The sequence below is a fragment of the Quercus lobata genome, chromosome 6 (assembly GCF_001633185.2).
Source record: "Quercus lobata isolate SW786 chromosome 6, ValleyOak3.0 Primary Assembly, whole genome shotgun sequence".
NCBI classification, from domain to species: Eukaryota; Viridiplantae; Streptophyta; class Magnoliopsida; order Fagales; family Fagaceae; genus Quercus; species Quercus lobata.
In genome coordinates this window covers 40,217,255-40,238,988 of record NC_044909.1, presented here as the reverse complement: position 1 = coordinate 40,238,988, position 21,734 = coordinate 40,217,255, and the positions used below count along the sequence as shown (strand labels likewise).

Here is a 21,734-nt window from a genome sequence, read left to right as displayed (position 1 = left end):
TGATTTTTGGGGGCAAAAATAAGAACCGACCCATATACATAAGTATAACGACACAACTTGTTCAAAAACTCTTTTTACAACTTGTTGAAATGATAAATTGTAAGTGGCAAAAAATAAAATTTTTATTAATGATGGACCTATGTGAAAGTAATTGTTTATCACTCACAATTTGTCATCTCAATAAGTTGTGTAATTGTTATAACTTTAAAACTACATCATGGATTGCATCTTTGTGCCTAAAAATTCAAATTTAATCTAAAAATAATATTAAAAAAATACTAAGTCTATTATGTAATTTTCCTCATAATTTCTTTACACAATTTTTTTGAAAAAGAATAAATTATTACGTAAAGGATTTAGGATCCTATTTTCAAAATTTTTATTTATTATCAATTCTGATAATAAAACAATAATTTCTTTTTTTAATTAACATTTCATTAGTTATAATATAAAAGAAGTTTATCAAGAATAAATGCATGAAGAAATCTCATTAAGTAAAAATAAAATAAAATTATAGTATAAATTATTTAGAGAAAATGTGGCAAAGAAATTGTAACTTTGTAAGCTTATGCCGTAATTCCTTTAGGCAAGGTTGAGGAAAAAATGATCCTTTTTTTAATTTGAAATTGATCTAATTTATTTTAATTTCTTTCTTAGGTCAGACTGGGATAATTTTTCTTCCCCCACCCTCGCCATTATGAGCCCAGCCCAGTAGTTAGTATTCCCATTTTATATCTGAGCAAAAATAAGAAACTGGCGTAGTAGTCCAAGCCGAGTTTCTTTTTTCTCTGTGTCCAGTAGCCAAGGTTGAAGCCCAGCTCGATTTAGGAGTTTTTCTCAGACCCAAGTTGATTTTGGATACCTTTTTTCATCAAAGAAGGCCTTTATTATTATTGGCAAAGAAAACACAAAACTTATGGATCGTAAACTTAACAAGCCCATATATTTCAATCTTATATTCTACTGGCCTAAGAGCCCAATCATAACCCACGTGTCACACTGTTAGTACTTTCAAAAAACATAGTGGCAAATAGATATGACGGTTTCTGTTGTACCTTCCGTGTCAATCTCTTCATTTCTCCGACAAACCCGAAACGCTAGAACCTTCCCCATTACATTGATCCGGTGCTCCTCATCAAAATCATCGACCATGGAGGAGCATCCAAAGCGCGTGGTGGTCTGCGGCGGCGGAGTCATCGGAGTCTGCACGGCTTATTTTTTAGCGAAGAGAGGCGCCGCCGTGACGCTCGTAGAGAAATCCGCCGTGGCATGCGCCGCTTCCGGAAAAGCCGGTGGGTTTCTCGCTCTCGACTGGTGCGACAGTGGGGCCCTCTCTTCTCTCGCCCGCGCCAGCTTCGATCTCCACCGTTCACTAGCCCAAGAACTCGACGGCCCCCAATCCTACGGCTACAGACCCCTCACCACTCTCGGCCTCTCCATCGCCGAAACCGAGTCCCAAGCCACTCCCTCCGCCTCCGTTTCCAAACCCTCCAGTGTGCCTAATTGGGTTGATGGGCCGGTTCGGAGCCCCAAAACCATTGGGACCCCTGATACCACGGCCCAAGTTCACCCCCAGTTATTCACTCGGACCCTGATTTCGAAAGCGGTTGAGAATTACGGTGCGGAGGTGGTGATTGGGAAATTGGAGAGCGTGGAGGTGGAGGAAGGCCGAGTCAAATCGGTGGCGCTCGAAGGTGGCCGAGTTATTGAGTCGGATGCGGTGGTTTTGGCGCTTGGACCTTGGTCTTGTAAATTGGAGCTGTTGTCATCGATATTCAGAGTGCACGGTTTGAAAGCTCATAGCATTGTTTTGGAGCCTAAAAACCCCGATGCTATAACCCCACATGCACTTTTCCTAACTTACCACCCATCTCAAAGAGGAAAACCCTTGGACCCTGAAGTGTATCCTCGTCCCACAGGTATTTTCACTATTTTGATATTGAAAATACTTTTATTGCTTTCAAGAAATTACTTTTTGAACATTCATGCTGAGATGTACTTTTTGAAAATACTTTTATTGCTTTCAAGAAATTACTTATGATTTGGGTTGTTAGGGGAGGTGTACTTGTGTGGCATGTCTGCGGAGGAAGAGGTACCGGATGATCCGGAGCAAATAGTTGGGAACCCGGAGGCGATAAAGGTGCTTAAGAGGGTGGCTAAGACTGTGTCGAGTCAATTGGGGGAAGGAGAGGCGGAAGTGAAGGCGGAGCAAGCGTGTTTCTTGCCTTGTACTGATGATAGTGTGCCTGTGATAGGGGAGGTTCCGGGGATTCGAGGTTGTTACGTGGCAACTGGCCATAGTTGTTGGGGTATTTTGAATGGTCCTGCCACTGGGGCTGCAATGGCTGAGCTTGTGTTGGATGGGCGTGCTTCAATTGTGGATCTTACTGTGTTTAGTCCTGCTAGATTTGTTGGGCGTAGCAGGAGAGGAAAGGTTTGATTTTATTTTGTTTATTTGGGTGTTGGTTGAAGTTGAACCATAAATAATTAGATGATCCTGTTGTGATAATTGTTTCTAAATAAATCTTCAGTTTTGTCTGTATCAAAATGCCACTACAAGTGCAACACTACTCATGGAGTTTCACTTTGAATGGTTTATGTCATCTTTTATTGTGTAACGATCCCTTTGCACCAAAATGCTTGCATTCAACATTCCAGTGCTTCGGAGAAAGATGAAACTCGAATGATCGTGTTGGCTGGTGCATGTGGAAGGTGTTATTGATTCTTAACATGCAAAAGGAAGATTTCTTCAATTCGGCGATTTACGGTTGGAATAAGTTTATAGGCAATTTGTTCATTGAAATGAGAAGAGCCCCCCTTGTTCTATATCTTCATTTGGAAAGTTCAATTTTCATTCAAATTGCACCAGTTGGGTGAATTATAGTTTTGCTCAATGTAAGGGGAATAAGGAGAAAAAATCCAGATAAGATTGGGGCAACAGGGGAAGAAGATAGAATTATGAAACTTGGCCAATTATCATTGCTTATGACTTCTTAGATTTGCCAATGGCGCCAATTAGAATGGAGGTCTGATTGGCCAACGGGAATTGGATTAAATTAAAGATTCCTCTATACTTTCGTCTTTTGACAATAAAATTAACCTTGAATAAGGGATGTGGATTCTAATCCAAACCTACACACAAAAGTTAATTGAGGATGATTATGAAGTGAATTTCACAAGCTTAAATATTCATATCTAAAAGAAAAAAAAAATTACAATCTAAACTTTTAATTTTGAAATAACATTTAAAAGAAAAATAAAATAAAATGAATAATACAGAAGCTAGCAGAAAGAAAATTCTAGTCCTGGCCCAAGTAATTGTGTAGCTTGGGTCCTCTGCCGATTATGCCTTGGACTTCATTATTGTGAAGGTCAGTTTGTTGCCTCTCATCCGCCTTATTATTCAGATCGCAATTCTAAGCCTGGCCCAAGAGGCAACATAGTGTTCATTAACAGTTTGTAGGCCTTGCTTGATAAATTCCTTTATTTGGCAAAGACTTTTTCTATAATCACAACAAAATCTCATAACATTTTCACAATAAGCTAAGCCTACTAAAAGTCAAAATAAAATAGGATTATATCTGGATTTACCATAACTCAAAACAAGGTTGTTGTGAAAATATTGTGAGATTTTGTTGTGTTTGTATGTGTGTGTATATATATATTTGTTAACAAATGTGTTTGTATTCTATTATGCAAATGAGGAAGCCCTAATTTAATATATTTATGTGTAATTATATATATACCTATATATAAAATAGGTTGTAAGTGAATGGGATTCACCCTTCGAGATAATGCTTCTAATAGCAATTACCCGCTTCTAATATATAGCTTATGCTCTATTTAAATGAGTGGAAAACCTTTTCTGTTGTTTGGTACCATGGAAAATGAAAATCTAACATAAAAGATCTTTTTTTTTTTTTTTTTTTTTTGGGTCAAACGGATACAAAAGGAAGAACTAAGCTAAAGCAGAAAACACAGGGCAGAGCCTATCTAAACAAGCCCCCCTGATGTCAGCCTCAACAACATTTAAAATATCCAAAGGAGGATTATCAAAAATAGCCAAACTCTCATTCAGCTCAGCACAAAAACAAGCCAAAAGGTAGAAAACATTTTTCATTTTCAGAGGCAAAAAAACGTTTTCTATCGTTCTTTTGTACACTTGCGCCTTCCATTCGGACCATTCCTTTGTGCTGCCTTCCAACACAATTGTATCAGCCATAATCACTATTCTGACACCACCGCCATCACTACCATTGCCCACACATGCACCACCACTACATTATCTTCGACTCTGCCTCTTCCATCACTATCACACTATATTTTACTTTATAATACAAATAATCTATTTTGTGTAAAAAAAAAAAGTATATATGTTTTGCTTCAAATACATGGTCGGCAAATTTAATACTAATAAATTCATAAATAAAAATTAATCTATCCAATCAAATATTTGAATACTATAATCTTAACTATGATCAAGGAGTTACATGATCATGGAAAATATTATTCATAATATTTACTTTATTTAAGGAAAGAAGATCGTACATTTGTGAATATGTATGTAGTCTAATGTGACCATGAAATTTCATTTAAAAAAGGAAGAAGAAAGATTGAAGTTCAACATAACTCATGTTTGAAACAAAATTAATGTTGTGTTTGTTTAAGTGAAAATTGATTTTTTATTATTTGCATTTTCTAGACATTGGTACAATGCAAAATGTTCAAAATGTAGTTCAATAGAAAACATTTTATGTTGCTAATGGAAAACAAGTCCAATAGAGTGGAAAACGTATTCAATTTTTACTCTCTCTCTCTCTCCACACTATTTTTCTCACCACGGATTAATTGTTTATCGGCTATTGACGAGTATTGATTGACCATTGATTTTTTTTGTTCAAATTATTATTTTTACTAAAACTGATTTTTTTTACTTAATTTTTTGCACAAATTATGAATGTGGTGCTTGTTCTCTAATTTGAGGCTAATGACCCCAAAAAGAGAAAAAAAAAAATCCTATTTGGATTTTGTTTGCCCTAAAAATTAAGTTGTGAAGAAATAATTAATTTAATTTTTTAATCAAACAAAATTATAGGAAATATTAATTATATTTTGTACACGTCAAACAATAGAAAATGTATTTTTTTTTTTATAACTCATTTTCAGGTTTGTAACTATAAATACAAAAATAAATAAATTTTTTTAAAATAATTTACAGTTGAAACATATGCAATTTGAGTTTTAAAGTTTTAAAGTGCTTGTTTGACAAAAACAAAGCCTAAATTTTTGAATAGAAACGAAATAAGCTAAAATTAGACTTTTATTCTATTAATTAAACCAAGAAAACAAGTACTTCTAATCAGAACAAACTTGGGTCGAACGGATGATGATCGTACCCAACACAAGAAATGCATGACCCTTGTTTTTATTTGTGCTAAAAAGGAATTTTCATTATGGCTGTACTAGATACAGACTTTTTACAGTGCATTAAGACTGACAAATTCAACGAATATGACCCATCTTGGATAAAATTCTTACCATCAGTACTAAAAAGTCTTCCTATTTGTCCACGAGTTATAGACAGGTTGAATAATCTCGTTTATATGTCTTCTTCTTTTTCATTTTAATTGGAAATTCATTCAACGCATTAATTAAGAGGTACAATGCTTAGGACCCGTTTACTTTCGTGGTTCTGTTTTTAGTGTTATATGTTAGAAATATTATTGTTGTTTAAACACTAAAAATTATTGTTTAAATACTGATACCAAATAGCTTCTTAGTTACAAAAACACCCCAAATGTGTCAATTAGCTTAGAGGACCAAAATACAACCCAAATGTTCCATATTAACTGTGGGGTCATGGGCCCAAAATCATACAATGGGGCATGGGGCTTTGGTCAAGAGTGTGGTAGTTCGAGTTCGAGGAGGAATATCTCCTCGGACCAGCTAAAGCATGGTCAGATATAAGACCTAAATAGTTAGAGTGACCTTCCAGGAGGTTCTAAAGGATAGGAACTCATGAATATCTAAGGGAAAGCTGCTAACATCGCATTTATGTGGACAAGACCCCTGAACAGTACTACCTCGGTTATCACAACTCACAGAACGCCAAAGAGGATATCTGGTGGGACAGACACTCAAGTATAGGCTTGGATGATCAACAAGTAGAAGGCCAAGATCATTCAAATGAGACTATATAATAGGAGAAACCCACCATGGAGAGAGGGCCCGGGGGATTAACAGAGAAAGCACTGTAGCAATCTTAAGAACTCTTGTAACCATTCTCATTTAATATTTGCTAGAACAAAGCTCCTCGGATTGTGTCGAGAACAAACTTTCTTTGATAAACTCAGTTCATCTCTATTCGATTATCATGAACATCATATTAATTGTTATCCATGCACTAAAACCTAGCTCTTTGATCCACTCTCTACAAATTTATTGTACTGGACTCACTGGTCCAAGATCTCATACACCTTGGGCTTGTGCTACAAAACGTGTCCTTACATTAACTATTTCTTAACTTTGCCAAAAAGTTGGAAAATTAATTACCGGAAATCAACAAAGCACTATATGGCTGAGATATATCATTTGGGTTACTAGCTCAATTGAGAATATCCATTGCTGATTTGGCATCTACTTCTATGATAATTTTGTGAATGTTACTAAGTTGAGCTCATCCCTAGCTAAGACCCCAAAATTCTATTGCCATTGTGATTGTGGTTTCAATATTTTGGTAGAGTCCTTTGTTCCACAAACCATTGTCGTCTATGTGATAAGTTTAGTGTCTTATGCTAGCTTAGCCTAGGTTCCCCAAAAACTGAACCTCAGTCTTTTGTTTTTTATTTAAAATTTTTAGATACAATAGAATTTGAAATCTATGACACCAACTCCTTAATGAAACCTAGTGGGGTTGACCGAGTAGTTGGGCACTCGGTCTTAAAGTGGCTATCTTGAGTTTAACTAGGAGCTCCTTAGTTCAAGTCTGGGCAACAACACTTTGAAAAAACTTCTTGGACCAGCGATTTATCTCGCTATGGGCTCACCTGTCACAAACAGTGATTAGTCTTTAGTTGAAAGTTTTGAGGAAACATTGTAGGAAACCACACAAAAAAAAAAAAAAAAAAAATCCTTAATGAATGCTCTTTATTATTAGACAAAGATACCAAATTTAGGGTGTTTCATTTTTTATGTAGATGCAATTCGAGCCTAAGTCAATTATTTAATAGCAATAGAGTTCATTAGCTTAGACAAAACTTGGTGATAGTTGTTTACACGTCTTTGATAAGAATATGGATTTGAAATGCAATAATATTGTTCATTTTTTTTTTTTTTGTGGTGAATATACAATCATGTTATGTTTTTACAATATTAGTTGAGAGGATGAAAAAGTAGGAGGATAGAAAATGCAGAGAGGATAAAATTTTTTTTTATTTTGTTGAAAATAAAATCTGTATAAATTGACTATCATTTTCCTATTAAATAAAACAAAAGATAACACATTATAATTTTTTTTTAAATTATGTATTGTATAAAAATAAAATAAAATTATGTATAGATAGACAATAATTAAAGTATAAAAAAAAAGCATAACAAAATGTTTTCAAAAAAACAAAAGAGAACAAAAAGAAACCAACCAAAATTAATGAGAAAATAAACATATGAGCACCCAAAAAACAAAAAAAGCTACACATCCAGAAAAAGTCAAAGAAAATAAAAAGAAGAAAAGAAAAGAAGCTACGTTCAGACAAAAGAAAAGAAGAAAAAAAAAAACCATCACATCAAAAACAAAGATAAAAAAAAAAATAAATAAAAAATCAAGGAAAAAAGAAGAAGAAGAAGTCAACACGTTAGTAACAAAGGAAGAAAAAATGAAAGGAAAAAATAAAAAGCTGACGCATTGGAAATTTGAAGGTGAATTTTAAGGGTATTTACGAAAGTTTATTTTATGAGTTTCTTTCTTTCAATTTTCTCTCCATTTTGAAGAAAAAACTTTTTGATAGATCAGAAGAGAAAACACTTAAACTTCACTATTTATTTTCCTTCACTTCCACCATATATTTTTAGTGAAGCAGATTTGGAAATACTATTCAAACCAAATGTAGAATGTTATACAGAAATGATTCTGGCTACAAAGAAACATGTCGGTGTTGGAATTTCAGGCATATTAAAAGTATTAATAACATTCACATTACAAGATCTGAATCTCATTATTATTCCCTATCAATTGGCATTTTGTACCCAGTAAAGTATTGATGCAGTAAAGAGGGATGTCCATTATGTGATTATCTAGTACAGATGTTTTAATACTCCCAATCTGTGGACAGAAATCAAGACAAAATGCAAGAGAAAAACAACTACGGTGTTGACAAACTGCCTAAATCCGAAGGGACTTTCACAGATTTTTTTAAGTGATAAGCACCGGCTAATAACCCGGTTGAATTGTTTAAGGCTCATAGTTAGATGTTTGACCCATTCATGTCTTAGGGTTCACGGGGCTGACTCCGCCTTTCGGAGCACAACCAGTTCATTGCATTCCTATTTCCCTCACTTCGATGCTCCCTCTTTCTTTTTCTTTTTCTCTCTTCTTTTTAGTAACAGCGCACCACAAATAAATTCACAATTTTTGTTGCAATTCTCTTACATAGCAGATTAAGATTAATTATTTATCGCTCTTACATAAATTTATCACTTTTTATCCATTTATCTGTAACAGAACTTGTGATAAAAATTGTGTTTTTATTCTTTTTTTGGTGTGTGTTACTGAACTTTTTATTTCAGCAAAGATGCCCTGATTGGTTTTCGTACTCAAAAGCATTTTTAATTAAAGAGAAGCACGTGCAATTACTGATGACATAAACTTTTTGACGAGATCTTAATTGACTTTTACTTCTATATGTAAACTTTGATTAATGAAGTACGGTTTTGAGTAATGAGTAAGGAAAGGAATAGTTTTCAAGATTTTTTTTCCCCCTTTTTTCGATGAGTGTTTTCAAGCTTTTAAGCACAGACAAAGGGTGGGTTTGATTCAATTTTTTGATATTGTACTTATTAAAAAAATAAAAATTTTAAAAAATATATTATAAAATTAGGCTTTTAAAAAAGTTAAGTATTTGATAAAAACTGTTAAAAAGTGTTTTTTTTAAAAATTGAATGTTTGACTAGCACTTATAAAAGTGACAGATTAAGTGATAAATTACGAAAAAGGACAATATATATATATAAAATGATTTATTTCATACTTAAATCAACTATTTCATAATACTTAAATCAATTTTTCTTCATTCATTTCTATAAACTACATTCATAATATTTTTACTACACTTTCACAAAAATCATTTGTGATAAATTGATACTGATTTTAATTTGAACGTAATATTAAAATTATTTTTTTCTTTTTCTAAAAAAATTATTTTTTTTCTTACCAATATTAGCTAATAATAACCTACCATTTAAGATTTATTGTGAAAGTATTATGAAAATATTGTGATAGTATTTCTCAATTTTAATTTCTTATTCTTTATTTTATTTTTTCCTTTTTTTTTTCATCCATATTTCCTTTTTTTTTTCCCCATCTTTTTTTTCCCTCCACACATGTACCCTTACTCTTTTTTTCTTCTTCTTTCCTCTTTTCTCTCCACCACATCATCTATTTCTTTCTCTTTCTTTTTTTATTTTCCTTCTTCCTTTCTCTCTTTTCTCTTACCACTTCGTCTGCAAGTTTCTTTCCTTCTATCCCATCAAACCCATCAAAACACACATACTTAAAGGTCACACACAACCATACCATTTGATTCTCATCAAACAAAGATAGAGAGAGTGGAAAATCGCCAAGGGAGGAAAATCCTCTCCGTTGTCTGTTAATCTGCTTTGCCTTCACCACTGCCTGTCTTCCTCCCCACCGTTGCTTGATCTCTTCCCCACTACCAACAACATGCGGTAGAAATGGGTCAGATTGATATTATTATTATTTTTTTTTGGGTTCTGATTTCATTATTGGGTTCCTTTGTAAAATTGTGTTATAAACAAATGGATAAAATTGAGTTTTTAAGAAAAACTAGTGGGCAATTTGGGAAATTTGCGTAACTTCCAACAATAACATGAAACGTGTTTCATTGCTTTTTTGCAATGGAGCTCCTTGCTGCCCTCAAGATTTGGGCTTTCTTAGTGTTTTGGAACAATGAACTTTCTATTAAGGGATTTATTAACGTGTGTCCTTAAACCATATATTAGTAATCAATTTTAAGAAACATTTTATGGAAAAACGAAAAAGTAATTCACTGTTTGAGAAATGATATGTCTACAACATTTTTACAATAAATTCTAAGTGGTAGGTTGTTACTAGTTGTTATTATTAGGGCAAAAAATTAATCTTAGTGTTAGTTTCAAATTTGAACTAATAACAACTAACTACCTATAATTTATTGTAAAAATGTTATAAATATAGCATCTTTCTTCACTATTTTGATAGCTTTTCAATTCCTCCTAAAAATTTTCTCAAAATAAATAGTTAATGGCACACATTAATTAGACTCTCTATTAAAGCACTTTTCCAAAAAGCGCTTTTTGGACTTCTAAAATTCGGAACAAGCGCACACAAAAGTGGACTATAATTTCCCCGCCAAAGCCAAGGGATCCCAGCGACCTATAGCTATAGGCCTTGTTAATATTAGATACGCTCAACTCATTCTAGATTTTACATAAGGAGGAGGAAAATATTTTCACCCGCCATTATTGTTCAAGAAACTATCTAAATCTAATCAATATCTGAGCTAGCTATGTCACATGCTATCATGTAGTACAACTTTTGAATAAGTAGGCCCTAACTTTTAATATGGGTGCATAAACTGCCAATTATTTATGCTAAAAACAATGATAGTATCTCTCCTCCCGCGTAATGCTTCAGTAAGATAGCTTCAAATCAATTTTGGGTCAATTTTTTTTCCATCTATTTTATATTTGAGCAATTACGACTTGATACAATCTAAAAACTCTAATCTCTTGAAAAATGCCTTTCACCCAAGCTACCCAAATTAAATCTGAGTGTAAAAATAGGATTTCACCTTTACCTCATAATAACTTTATTTTATTTTTAAACTTTCCTTAAGCTTACTGATATGGATTTGAATAGACTGCCGCCGCATCAAACTATGGTTTAATTACAAAAGAACAAAAACAAGAGGTTCAGTTCAACAGTTAGGTACTTGCCATAAAAAAGTTGATTGAGATTTGTGACCTACCGTAGGAAGCCACTTGATGTGATCATACAAATTATAAAGCATCCAAATATCCAAGCAACACAGACAAATATCCAAGCAAAAAATCTTGTCTGATTTTTAGTGTTCACCTTCTTTTCTTTTTTTTTTTTTCTTTTTTTTTTTTTTTTTTTTTTTTTTTTTGAGAAAATTTCAATATATGGTGTACGCATTCACTTTATATTCTATTGTTGTAGTATGTTAGGTGTTAAGATTTTTTTTTTTTTTTTTTTTTTTTTTAACTTTAGTAATTTTAAAAGAAAAAATAGAATAAAAGAACATGCCATTAGATTGTAATTTAAAAGACCATAAGATGAAACACTCAAAATATGATAGAAGATATATATTCAAAAGTATATAACTATCAATATGTCGAACATCTAATGGTTCTAACCTATAGGGATAGTTGCACCATTCATTATGCACCCATTACGATCACATATTATATGGTGGATGAAAGCAATGGAAATGTCCTCTAATCAAGCCTTTAAATTGGAGAACAAGTATGAAAACTCTCATGATTTTCATAGCATAATTCTTATCAGAAGCCTTTTTTTTTCCCCTAATTTTTTAAGTATCAAAGCTACTAGCTAGGTTGGCATCACATTGAATCCATTCCACGTTCTTTTTATTATTGGCAGATGTTCAAGCTGCCTCAATTGGAAACCTTTGATGTATTAAAAAAAATACACTCAACGCGTATTGACCCTCTTGCATGTGCAAGAAGCTTAAAATGAGATTCTATGTAAGGCTTTCCCATCACTTGTGAGAACCATGACCCAATGGCAAAGGGTCAAATGCAAATTCTTAAAATGATTACTCAATTGATCATGTTTTATGCCATAAATTGAAGGTTTTACATATGGAGTCATCATTTAATTTAAATAAAAATTAAAAATTAAGAAAATCACAATATATATATATATATATATCTTTATTCATTTGAAATTTGAAATTATGTTATCTTTCAAAAAAGAAATTAAAATCGAAAATTACATGATTTTTGGTCCTAGTCACATTCTAATGAAAAGTGGCATTGCCAAATTTCCTAGTTGCAATATAAGAAACAAAAGTTACATGGATAGTTAACTAGTCTAACTTGAAATCTAAATTTGAAGGCTTAATTAGTTATGAAATGAGAAAGTATTAGTCAACCATTTCACTTTACCTGAAAGACTATCTACTAGGGTTTAATAGCTAGCTATGTTATGTTACGCATATTCAAACAAAGATTCCATATCATGCCATCATCCTACAATGAACATATTACAAATACATTTTAACAATCATAAACATAAATCTTGTTCATCATATTGTTGGGTTCATGTTAAAGATTATTTTCTTAATCACAAAATCATCATACCATTCATGTGTGCTTATCAAATAAAATCATACCATGTCATATTTCATCATGTTGTAATCTCAATTTTAGCAGACGTTCAATCATAATTCAGCCATATCATCAAAGCACAGCATGTTATAAATAAATTATGTAGAAAACTAAAAGGGCTAGAAACTTACATGCCTCAGTTGCATGCACTACCTCACTTAAAGAATTTGATGGCAAATTACCATTGAGGATGGACGTTACTTCACACTTCACAGGAAACGTTATTGCTCCTTCCTCCTTTGATAATCCATGAGCCTTTACCCTATTCCAAGTGAGGGAGTTGTGTCTTCACCGCCTCGAGTGTCGATCATGTCAACCCAACACATTCAGGTTTTGTCAATCGTGTGCCTTAGAAATGTCTTCAAGGATGTGTTTGGAGGAACTTATGATGGTTTGAGTGATGAATTTTTGATTTTTTTTTTTAATGGTTGTAGTGTTTGGAGATTAATTGTGACATGTTTTGGGGATTTTGTCAATTCATAGTGTTCAAGGTTGTATTGGATAGAAACGGTGGATTGTATAATGAGAGGTAAGTGAAAAAGCTATAGAAAATGGTATTTTCCTAGTCTAGGGTCGAGTACCTTGTAGAGAGTGATGTTAGCTACAAAAGTTTTGCATGCAACCCTATATCTCTCTACAATGTGCGCTTTTTCTCAGTTTCTAAATCCTTTTCTCTATTGATTCTTGACTTATTTATAGATGACAAAGTTTAAACACTTTGAATTTGATCCAAACTCTTCTATCTACTTATCTAACTCATATTATCCTCTAAGATGATAGATAATTTTTCCTGACTTTCATCATATTATTCTTATTAGAAGCCCATTTTTCTAACTTAAGTAAAGGAATTAATAGGCTGGAATCACACTGGTGCCATTCCGAATTCTTTTAATCCTTGTAGATGTGTATGTATAATTTGACTACGATTGAATCGACCTCTTCATCGGTACGCACACTAAGATAAAATCAACCAAATTAAACTCCTATTAATTATCATCATGGTCAGTGCAGTCTAGCAAGGGTGAAATGATGATAAAGGGTAAAAGGTAATTCATACAGATTTTGGGATCAACTCATGTCATATATATGTTGAGAAGATATAGATCTCTTCATAATAATAATGCCGATTGACTGATTGCATGTTACTCATGGTATGTCGTATTGTGAGGGAAACTGCGTAACGGACATTTTGGCAGTAATTGGATGCACGCAATCTATGAATTATTTTTGTCTATATAAGAGCACTCAAGACATATGCCAGACAATCTCTTTTCGTTCACTTTAGTTCTATATATATATATATATATATATATTTATATAATTAAGCCTTTTTTTTTTTACATGCAAGAATTTTAAAAGAAAAAGAAAAACATTGTATAAATCAGCCTGTAATTATTCTCACTCTCACTTTTACAATTTATTAACTTGTATGATTGTGAGTAGGCATTATAACATTTTTTTTGTCTTGTCCAACTTATAATTGGTCACTCATAATTACACAAGTCAACAAGGGATGAAATTGAGTTTGATCTCTAAAATTATTGTACGAATTCATACTGTCCACAAACGTACCCATAAAGAGAGGGAGTAAGAAACACGATCCGTTCAAACGGGGACAAGGAAAATAGATAACCTGCTTCCGTTCTAGACTTCAAGTCGGCTCACCCAACTATGGATTCCGTAGATTTCACTTTTCACTATGTTTCAACCTTTTGAATAGGCTTCTATTCTCTCTCACACTAGAGTGGTACATGTAGACTTGACTGAAATTATCCTCTATACTATACTCTTTCGCATTGTGACCTACCTTTCTAACTCTTTTATTTGCATGTCTAGGTTTATGCCTGTAAAATACAACATTTTATGTAAAATTAGAGGAAAGCTTCGAACAGAATAATACTCAAGTAAAGATGCACGTTTTATGGTGCATGCGAGAAAAGATTTAAAAGGGTATATATAATATAGTCCCATCTTAGCATTTCTGGTGGCTAGTGGTTGATGTCATGGTAAACTTTGTACTGATACCATTTGCATAATCAAGATGTCAAAATCCTGATCGTTGGCTTTGGTATATCCAAGCTGACCTTTTTTTTCCAAAAGTTTCTTCTTTTGGTGCATCTATTCTTTGAACAGCCATGGCCCAACCTCCTTGTTCAACCTCTATTCAGTAGCTATTACCATCTTTTCACAAAAAGAAAAAGTAAACTGCTTTAAGAGCTTTTTCCAACCATTTTTCTCTCTTTCATTAGAGAAAGAGAGAGAGTGATAAAGACCAAAATGAAAAGGAGACTTTAATAATTAATGGATGTTTTAAAAAGTGATACTCTCTCCTAAGTAGACCCTAATTAATCTTAATTATGCTTGTTATGTGAATGGCCCACCCAAAAAAAGAAGAAGCAGGTACCAGATCTTTCAACCCTGGGAGTATTATTATTATAGGAGGTTCACCTACTTTTTTATGGATTAGTTATTTTATAATATTGAGGTCAGTAAAACTGCCACAAAGAATTCTTTTTAAAAAAAAGGAATAAAAATTTTAAAAAAGAAAGAATTAGATGATGATGATGGATGAGATGATGCATTTCTCATGTGTGAGGCTAGAGGTTCAGGGTGTCTGGGATGGAACAGCTTTGTGTTGTGAAGGAACAAAACCAAACCTCAAAACTCAAATATGCTCTTTGCTAATAAATCTAATGGCAAATCTGCAGCCTGATCTTGTCCACCTTCAACCGGAAGATAACTTGGAGAAGAATCATGGCACTATAATAATCTTAGTGTATTTTACTAACCATACAGTTAGGCTACGAGTAATGGACAAAGAAAGTGCCTACTAACGTAATTAACTACTACGTTAAGATTTAGGTTAAAATTGAAAAATTGAGATGCTAAAACATGTTTAAAAACATGGTTTAGTGTTTTCAATAAAAGAACATCAAGGTTTCAAATTCTCGCAGCCCTAACACTCGAATTAAAAAAAAAAAAAAAAAAAGTAGCATCTATTCATTGTGAATTAAGTTGAGTAAGGTAACAAACCACACTTCTATTTGAAGATTGCGAGATTCATGAAAACTCGCTCAAGCAATCATCTATATCAGACAAAAACTTCACTTGATCATCAACTTGAGTGAATTTTCGTAATTTATAAGGTTGACTTTCAAACAGTTGTGGGCATAATTGATTGTTTGGAATTTGTTGTTTTGATTATGTATTTATGTATGTGTTATTTGGCTAATTATTATTACATTAATAATATGCCTTAATTTGATAGTTAGCTTAAAACAAACATTAGCTGTAACATCGGGGTCTAAATTGGAAACTCCCACAAGCAGTGCCTAATTTACAAAAGGTTTGTAAAGTATACACTAATGGTAACTATTCTTCGATTTTGTAATACTTATCTATATCATTAAAATGAGAACTCACATGTGGCTGGTTATGTCCGAGTGACTTTTTTTTAGAAAGATGTGTTCTTTTTATTGATTTGGATTGTGATGGATATCGTTATTGTTGTGTTGATTGTTAAAGTTGTTGATTTTCTACGTACTTGATAATTAACCCATTACTTCATTAAATAGGATTAATATAGATTTTTCAAACTATATTAATAGCATTGTACTTTGAACCATGATATACGTTTGCATTGGTCTATAGCTATTACTGGGCCATGATCATATTAATTTTGAGAGCTCAAAACTTTCTGGGTGCATTTTTCAAGTATCTGCAACCACAGCAGATCAAAATTAATATACCTGCTAGTCAAAATTGAAACTGTGCAGCATTGAATGAAAGACCAATTTTCTTATCTAGTCCAATAATGAATGCTGTGATAAGATAGAATTAGGACCCAATCGGGACCCCCAATACAATAATGCTCGTACTACATGTTAAGTTTTATTTAAGGTAGTGGGTATAATCTGTCTTCCTCTTTAAAACGTATTTTCATATATATATATATATATATATATATTTTTTTTTTTATAATTTTGAAATTGATCAAACAATCTTTCAAATTTATACAAATTTCAACTTTTTATCTAATATTTCATGAAATTAATACAATCAACAATGTAGGGAAGACAGTGGTACCATTTTCACATATAAGGGTTTTTCTTTAAAAAAAAATTGTTCTTTTTTTCATAGACAAGGATGTAGCAGTAGGAGATTCACCTAAGTCATTAATCTATTACACTTCAACGAAACTGGTGTATGTTGATCAATGTGGAGGAAAAAAAACGTAACAGTTAGCATTAAAATAATAAGTAGGAAAAGAAAACAAAACCAATTTTTTTATGCTGCAAGTAGGAAAACAATAATTTAAGCAGACAATGTAAAGTCAATCTAAGATTGGAGTCCCTGCAACTTCAACTCCACATAGGTGTCCGCTAGCGAAGATGCTATTCGCACTATCATATATTTTTTTTTCCTTGTTTATCATTTATAGTATCAAACATAAATACAAAGAGAGAGAAAAAGAGAGAGTACAAAACAGCGGTGAAAAACATTTAATCATTTCAAGTATAGCCTTAATTAATAGTTGTGCAGAGCTGAACTTGTACAGAGAGCATTTTGGTACCAAGTGTTCGGTGAGCTGTTCATTTCTTCTACTTTTCTCATTTATTTTGTTTTCTTTTTTCATTTTTTTAAAAAACAATCTATAGTCACATGGACCCTGCGTCATCATAAATCTCAGTTACTTACCTCTCTTTCTTTCTCTCTCTCACACCTTAGGAGAGATGTGGTATTATCACCGTGTAAAATGATGAGCCACCATAGTGTTGATCTCCATTTATGGTGGAGAATTCTTGCACTTACTCTTCTTGTATTTGAATCTTTTGGGCTTAACACAGATGGTATTCTGTTGCTTTCTTTCAAGTACTCAGTTCTCAGTGACCCTTTGAGTGTGCTAGAGAGCTGGAACTCCAACGATGACACTCCATGTTCATGGAAAGGAGTTACATGTGCAGCTCAGGGCTTTGCCAATACTACTTCCCCTCGGGTGTCTGGTTTAGCTCTCCAAAATTCTCAGCTTCTAGGTTCAATCCCTGCCAATCTGGGCATGATTGAACACCTCCAAAGTCTCAACCTTTCCAACAATTCTCTCAATGGGTCTCTTCCTTTCTCACTTTTCAACGCAACCCAGCTCCAGTTTCTTGACTTGTCAACCAATTTGATCTCTGGTGAGTTACCAGAGACCATAGGCCAGCTTCAAAACCTTCAATTCCTTAACCTCTCAGACAATGCCTTGGCGGGAAATGTGCCCAACAATCTCAGTTCTTTGACTAATCTAACCACTGTTTCTTTGAAAAACAACTACTTTTCTGGTGTTCTTCCTAATGGTTTTGAATCTGTTCAGGTTTTAGATCTGTCCTCGAATCTCGTCAATGGATCTTTACCTCCTGACTTTGGTGGTTCTAGTCTACGTTACTTAAACATCTCCTACAACAGACTTTCCGGGAAAATCCCACCAGAGTTTGCTCAGGAAATTCCAGGTAACGCCACTATTGATCTGTCATTCAACAATCTCACAGGACGAATCCCGGACACTGAAGTTTTCATGAAGCAAGAGTCCAAATCATTTTCTGGGAATCCTGATCTGTGTGGGGAACGAACTAATCCTTGTCCGATTCCCTCTTCTCCTTCATCAGCACCTGATAATACCTCTGCCCCTACCTCTCCTCCTGCTATTGCTGCAATCCCAAAGACAATGAACCCAACCCCAGATACCATGTCACCCGGCTCATCTCAGCAAAATACGCAAAGTGGGCTGAGACCAGCAACGATCATAGGAATTGTACTTGGAGATGTTGCAGCTCTTGGAATTCTTGCTTTGATTTTCTTATACATGTACCACTTAAAGAAAAAGAAGAAAGCCGAGAATGCACTGAAGAATGAAGCTAACGCCACAAGGGATAATTGGTCATCTTCATCCTCTGAGTCAAGAGGGTTCACAAGGTGGTCGTGTTTGCGAAAGACAACTGAAGGAGAAGAAGGCTCAGAGGCCTCAAACTCTGACAACGAACAAGAAAGGCAAAGCGGTCAAAAGATCAGTCAAGAAAATCAACGGCAGCAAGAGCAGGAACAAAGCAAAGGAGGGACGCTGGTGATCGTCGATGGGGAGAGAGAACTTGAGCTTGAGACACTGTTAAAGGCTTCGGCTTATATATTGGGTGCCACAGGTTCGAGTATAATGTACAAAGCTGTGCTTGAAGATGGGACTGCACTTGCGGTTCGAAGAATTGGTGAGAGCAGTGTGGAACGGTTCAAGGACTTCGAAAACCAGGTCCGTGTCATAGCCAAGTTGGTGCACCCCAATTTGGTTCGAATTCGTGGGTTCTATTGGGGGGTCGATGAAAAGCTCATCATCTATGACTTCGTCCCCAATGGCAGCCTTGCCAATGCTCGTTACAGTAAGTTCATTCTCTCTCTGTGTGACTGTCTGGGTTTGTTGCGCACGTTAGCCTGATATTATGGGTGTTTGCTAGGGTGCACTGTGTGAACAGTGAACACAACGTTGACGGTGGAGTAGGTAGCTGAACTCTGTTTTTAATGCATAAGAAGTCAATGTTTAGCCCTCAAAGTCTGATAGCGATACACGTACCAAAATGTCGTAATTCGAAACACACAGTTTGCGATTGCATTTATTTTAGCCATACACACAAAAATTGATAATACCATTTGCACCCAAATGCTAGGTTATTACTCATCACTAACATTATTTTTTTTTCTTTTTTGCTTAGCAGTTACATCGCTAATAATATGAACACTAATAATTATTTTGTTTACTTGCTTACTAGTTACCTCGCTAATAATATGATCTGCCACATCAATTGTTTGTGAAATTTTTTTGTCAATTATATTTTATGGATATAAACTTTCTCTTTTCTCTGTGTCTTTTTTGTGTGTGGCTACTTTAGTAGAAAATGAAATGACCTTATTTTAGTGACACCTTTTGCTCAACCACGGATATGTCAATTGGAAACTGATAATGGGAAAGTGGAATTTCAGGGAAAGTGGGTTCCTCACCTTGCCATCTACCATGGGAGTTCAGGCTCAAGATAGCAAAAGGTGTGGCCCGCGGGCTTGCACACCTCCACGAGAAGAAGCACGTGCATGGAAATTTGAAGCCTAGCAACATTCTCTTGGGCAATGATATGGAGCCCAAAATTGGTGATTTTGGGCTGGAGAGGCTCGTATCGGGTGACACGAGCTATAAGGCCGGAATATCGGCCCGAAACTTTGGAAGCAAGAGATCCACGGCCTCAAGAGACAGCTTTCAAGATCTTACAATTGGGCCAAGCCCAAGCCCAAGTCCTAGCTCACTTGGGGTATCCCCTTATCATGCACCTGAATCGCTTAGGAGCTTAAAGCCCAACCCAAAATGGGATGTGTACTCGTTTGGGGTTATATTGCTTGAGCTTCTGACTGGGAAGGTTATAGTTTTAGATGACTTGACCCAAGGAACTGGGATTGTGGTTGAAGATAAGAGCAGGGCTTTGAGGATGGCTGATGTGGCAATCAGAGCTGACGTGGAGGGCAAAGAAGAGTCCCTCTTGGCTTGCTTCAAGTTAGGGTATAGTTGTGCGTCTCCAATCCCAAATAAAAGACCAGCAATGAAAGAAGTCCTACAAGTTCTTGAGAAAGTCCCATCCCCAACTTCATCATCACATTATTACGGTCCCTAAGAAGATAGGACACTTTTGTAGAGAGAAGTGTATGTATGATTGACTAATAGGGTTCTCATTTGGTTCAAAGTTCTTGTTGTAATTTCGTGAGGTCATTGAATAGATCTTGTTGTGTGACACTAATTTTCCCTGCTAATTTTGGACTCGCTTTCAGTCCATTCCCTTTTTAGAAACTAGGAAGGAACCCTTGGATTGATACATTTTTTTTTTTTTTTTTTTCAGCTTAGAAATTACTATATGATGCTAGTCTCTTGTCTTGTCTCGTGTTAATTGATTAAATAAAGTATGTTTTTGGGCTTTGAGTTGGCCCGATATTAGTGAAATAATTAAGTCATTTTACAATGTACTACTATATTAATTTGTTGGACTCCGAGATGGTTGTTGAGTTTGTTGAAATTATTGACTTCTTTAGACTAAATAAACTAGAGTTAGATTCTCAAAAAAAAAAAAAAAAAAAAAAAAAAAAATAGAGTTACTATCGTTATACTCCAACGGGTAATCAGCTTCTGTGCAACATTTAATAATGATGAACTCCTAGTCTAATCATACATTTAATGTGGCATTGTACATGTAACACATGTCCTGAAAAAATTATTGCTCTTTCCCAAAATGTGTATAAAAGTCGGGGGGGTCAATAGTGAATGTAAATCTAATGCTGGCCAATAAATAAATAAATAAAATAAAATCTAATGCTGCCAATCAGAGGTGAATGTTGATAGAGCCTAGCCAATCAGTAATACATGACTCGTTACCCTAATGCTTTTTTTTTTTTTTTTGTTGGTCAACTGTCATAATTTTCTTTTATTTATTTATTTATTTTTAATTTTGGATAAGTTTGTTTTGAAGACATAAATGAGTAGGAGAGTGTCCTATTTTGTAAGTATTTTAGGTGAAATTTGAGATATATTTTTACCGAGTTGTCCTTAAATTTTTTCCTAGTTAAACCTAATGATCCGTTTGAATTGAAGGAGAGTAAAGTAGATTTAGCTTAAAATTAGTCTATTTTTAGCAAACTCTACTCTACTCCCCCCCTCTATCCAAACGAGCCCTAAAGTTTAGAGGTATTTCTGAACAACATAAAAGTTCAGTCTAAAGAGGAAAATCCTCTTAAAAATGATACAAATTATATGAATTTAATAACCTAAATTAGGAATGGAATCTCATATTATCAATCCAACTCAACACCAGCATTTTCTAAAGAACAAGACAGACATGTCAAGCTAGCATCAAGCTAAATACAACTCACTGACATTTGTCAAATATTAACATTTGAATTTAAAAATATTTACAATTTTGTTTACAATTGCTAGCAAGTAACAAGGTAACTTGTAATTAGAAAATTACTCTCACATATGCTGCTACTAATATTTACTTTTGTTGCTCAAATTTTTTTTTTTTTTTTTTTTT

At 34.1% G+C, this 21,734-nt stretch overlaps 2 protein-coding genes across 3 annotated transcripts; both read left to right on the top strand.

Moving 5' to 3' along the window:
• Positions 1-985: 985 nt before the first annotated feature.
• Positions 986-3,022, top strand: LOC115993533 (putative oxidoreductase TDA3). Of its 2 annotated transcripts, none has more exons than XM_031117474.1 (3): positions 986-1,919; positions 2,055-2,434; positions 2,651-3,022. In XM_031117474.1, exons 1-3 carry the CDS (start codon positions 1,037-1,039, stop codon positions 2,720-2,722), a joined length of 1,335 nt encoding a protein of 444 aa, XP_030973334.1. In that variant the 5' UTR covers positions 986-1,036; the 3' UTR covers positions 2,723-3,022. The 2 variants fall into 2 exon arrangements, with proteins under 2 accessions (XP_030973334.1, XP_030973333.1); XM_031117473.1 differs by lacking the exon at positions 2,651-3,022 and adding an exon at positions 2,532-2,643.
• Positions 3,023-17,247: 14,225 nt separating this feature from the next.
• Positions 17,248-20,626, top strand: LOC115995336 (probable LRR receptor-like serine/threonine-protein kinase At4g37250). Its single transcript, XM_031119855.1, has 2 exons — positions 17,248-19,052; positions 19,651-20,626. Exons 1-2 carry the CDS (start codon positions 17,402-17,404, stop codon positions 20,325-20,327), a joined length of 2,328 nt encoding a protein of 775 aa, XP_030975715.1. The 5' UTR covers positions 17,248-17,401; the 3' UTR covers positions 20,328-20,626.
• Positions 20,627-21,734: the final 1,108 nt, after the last annotated feature.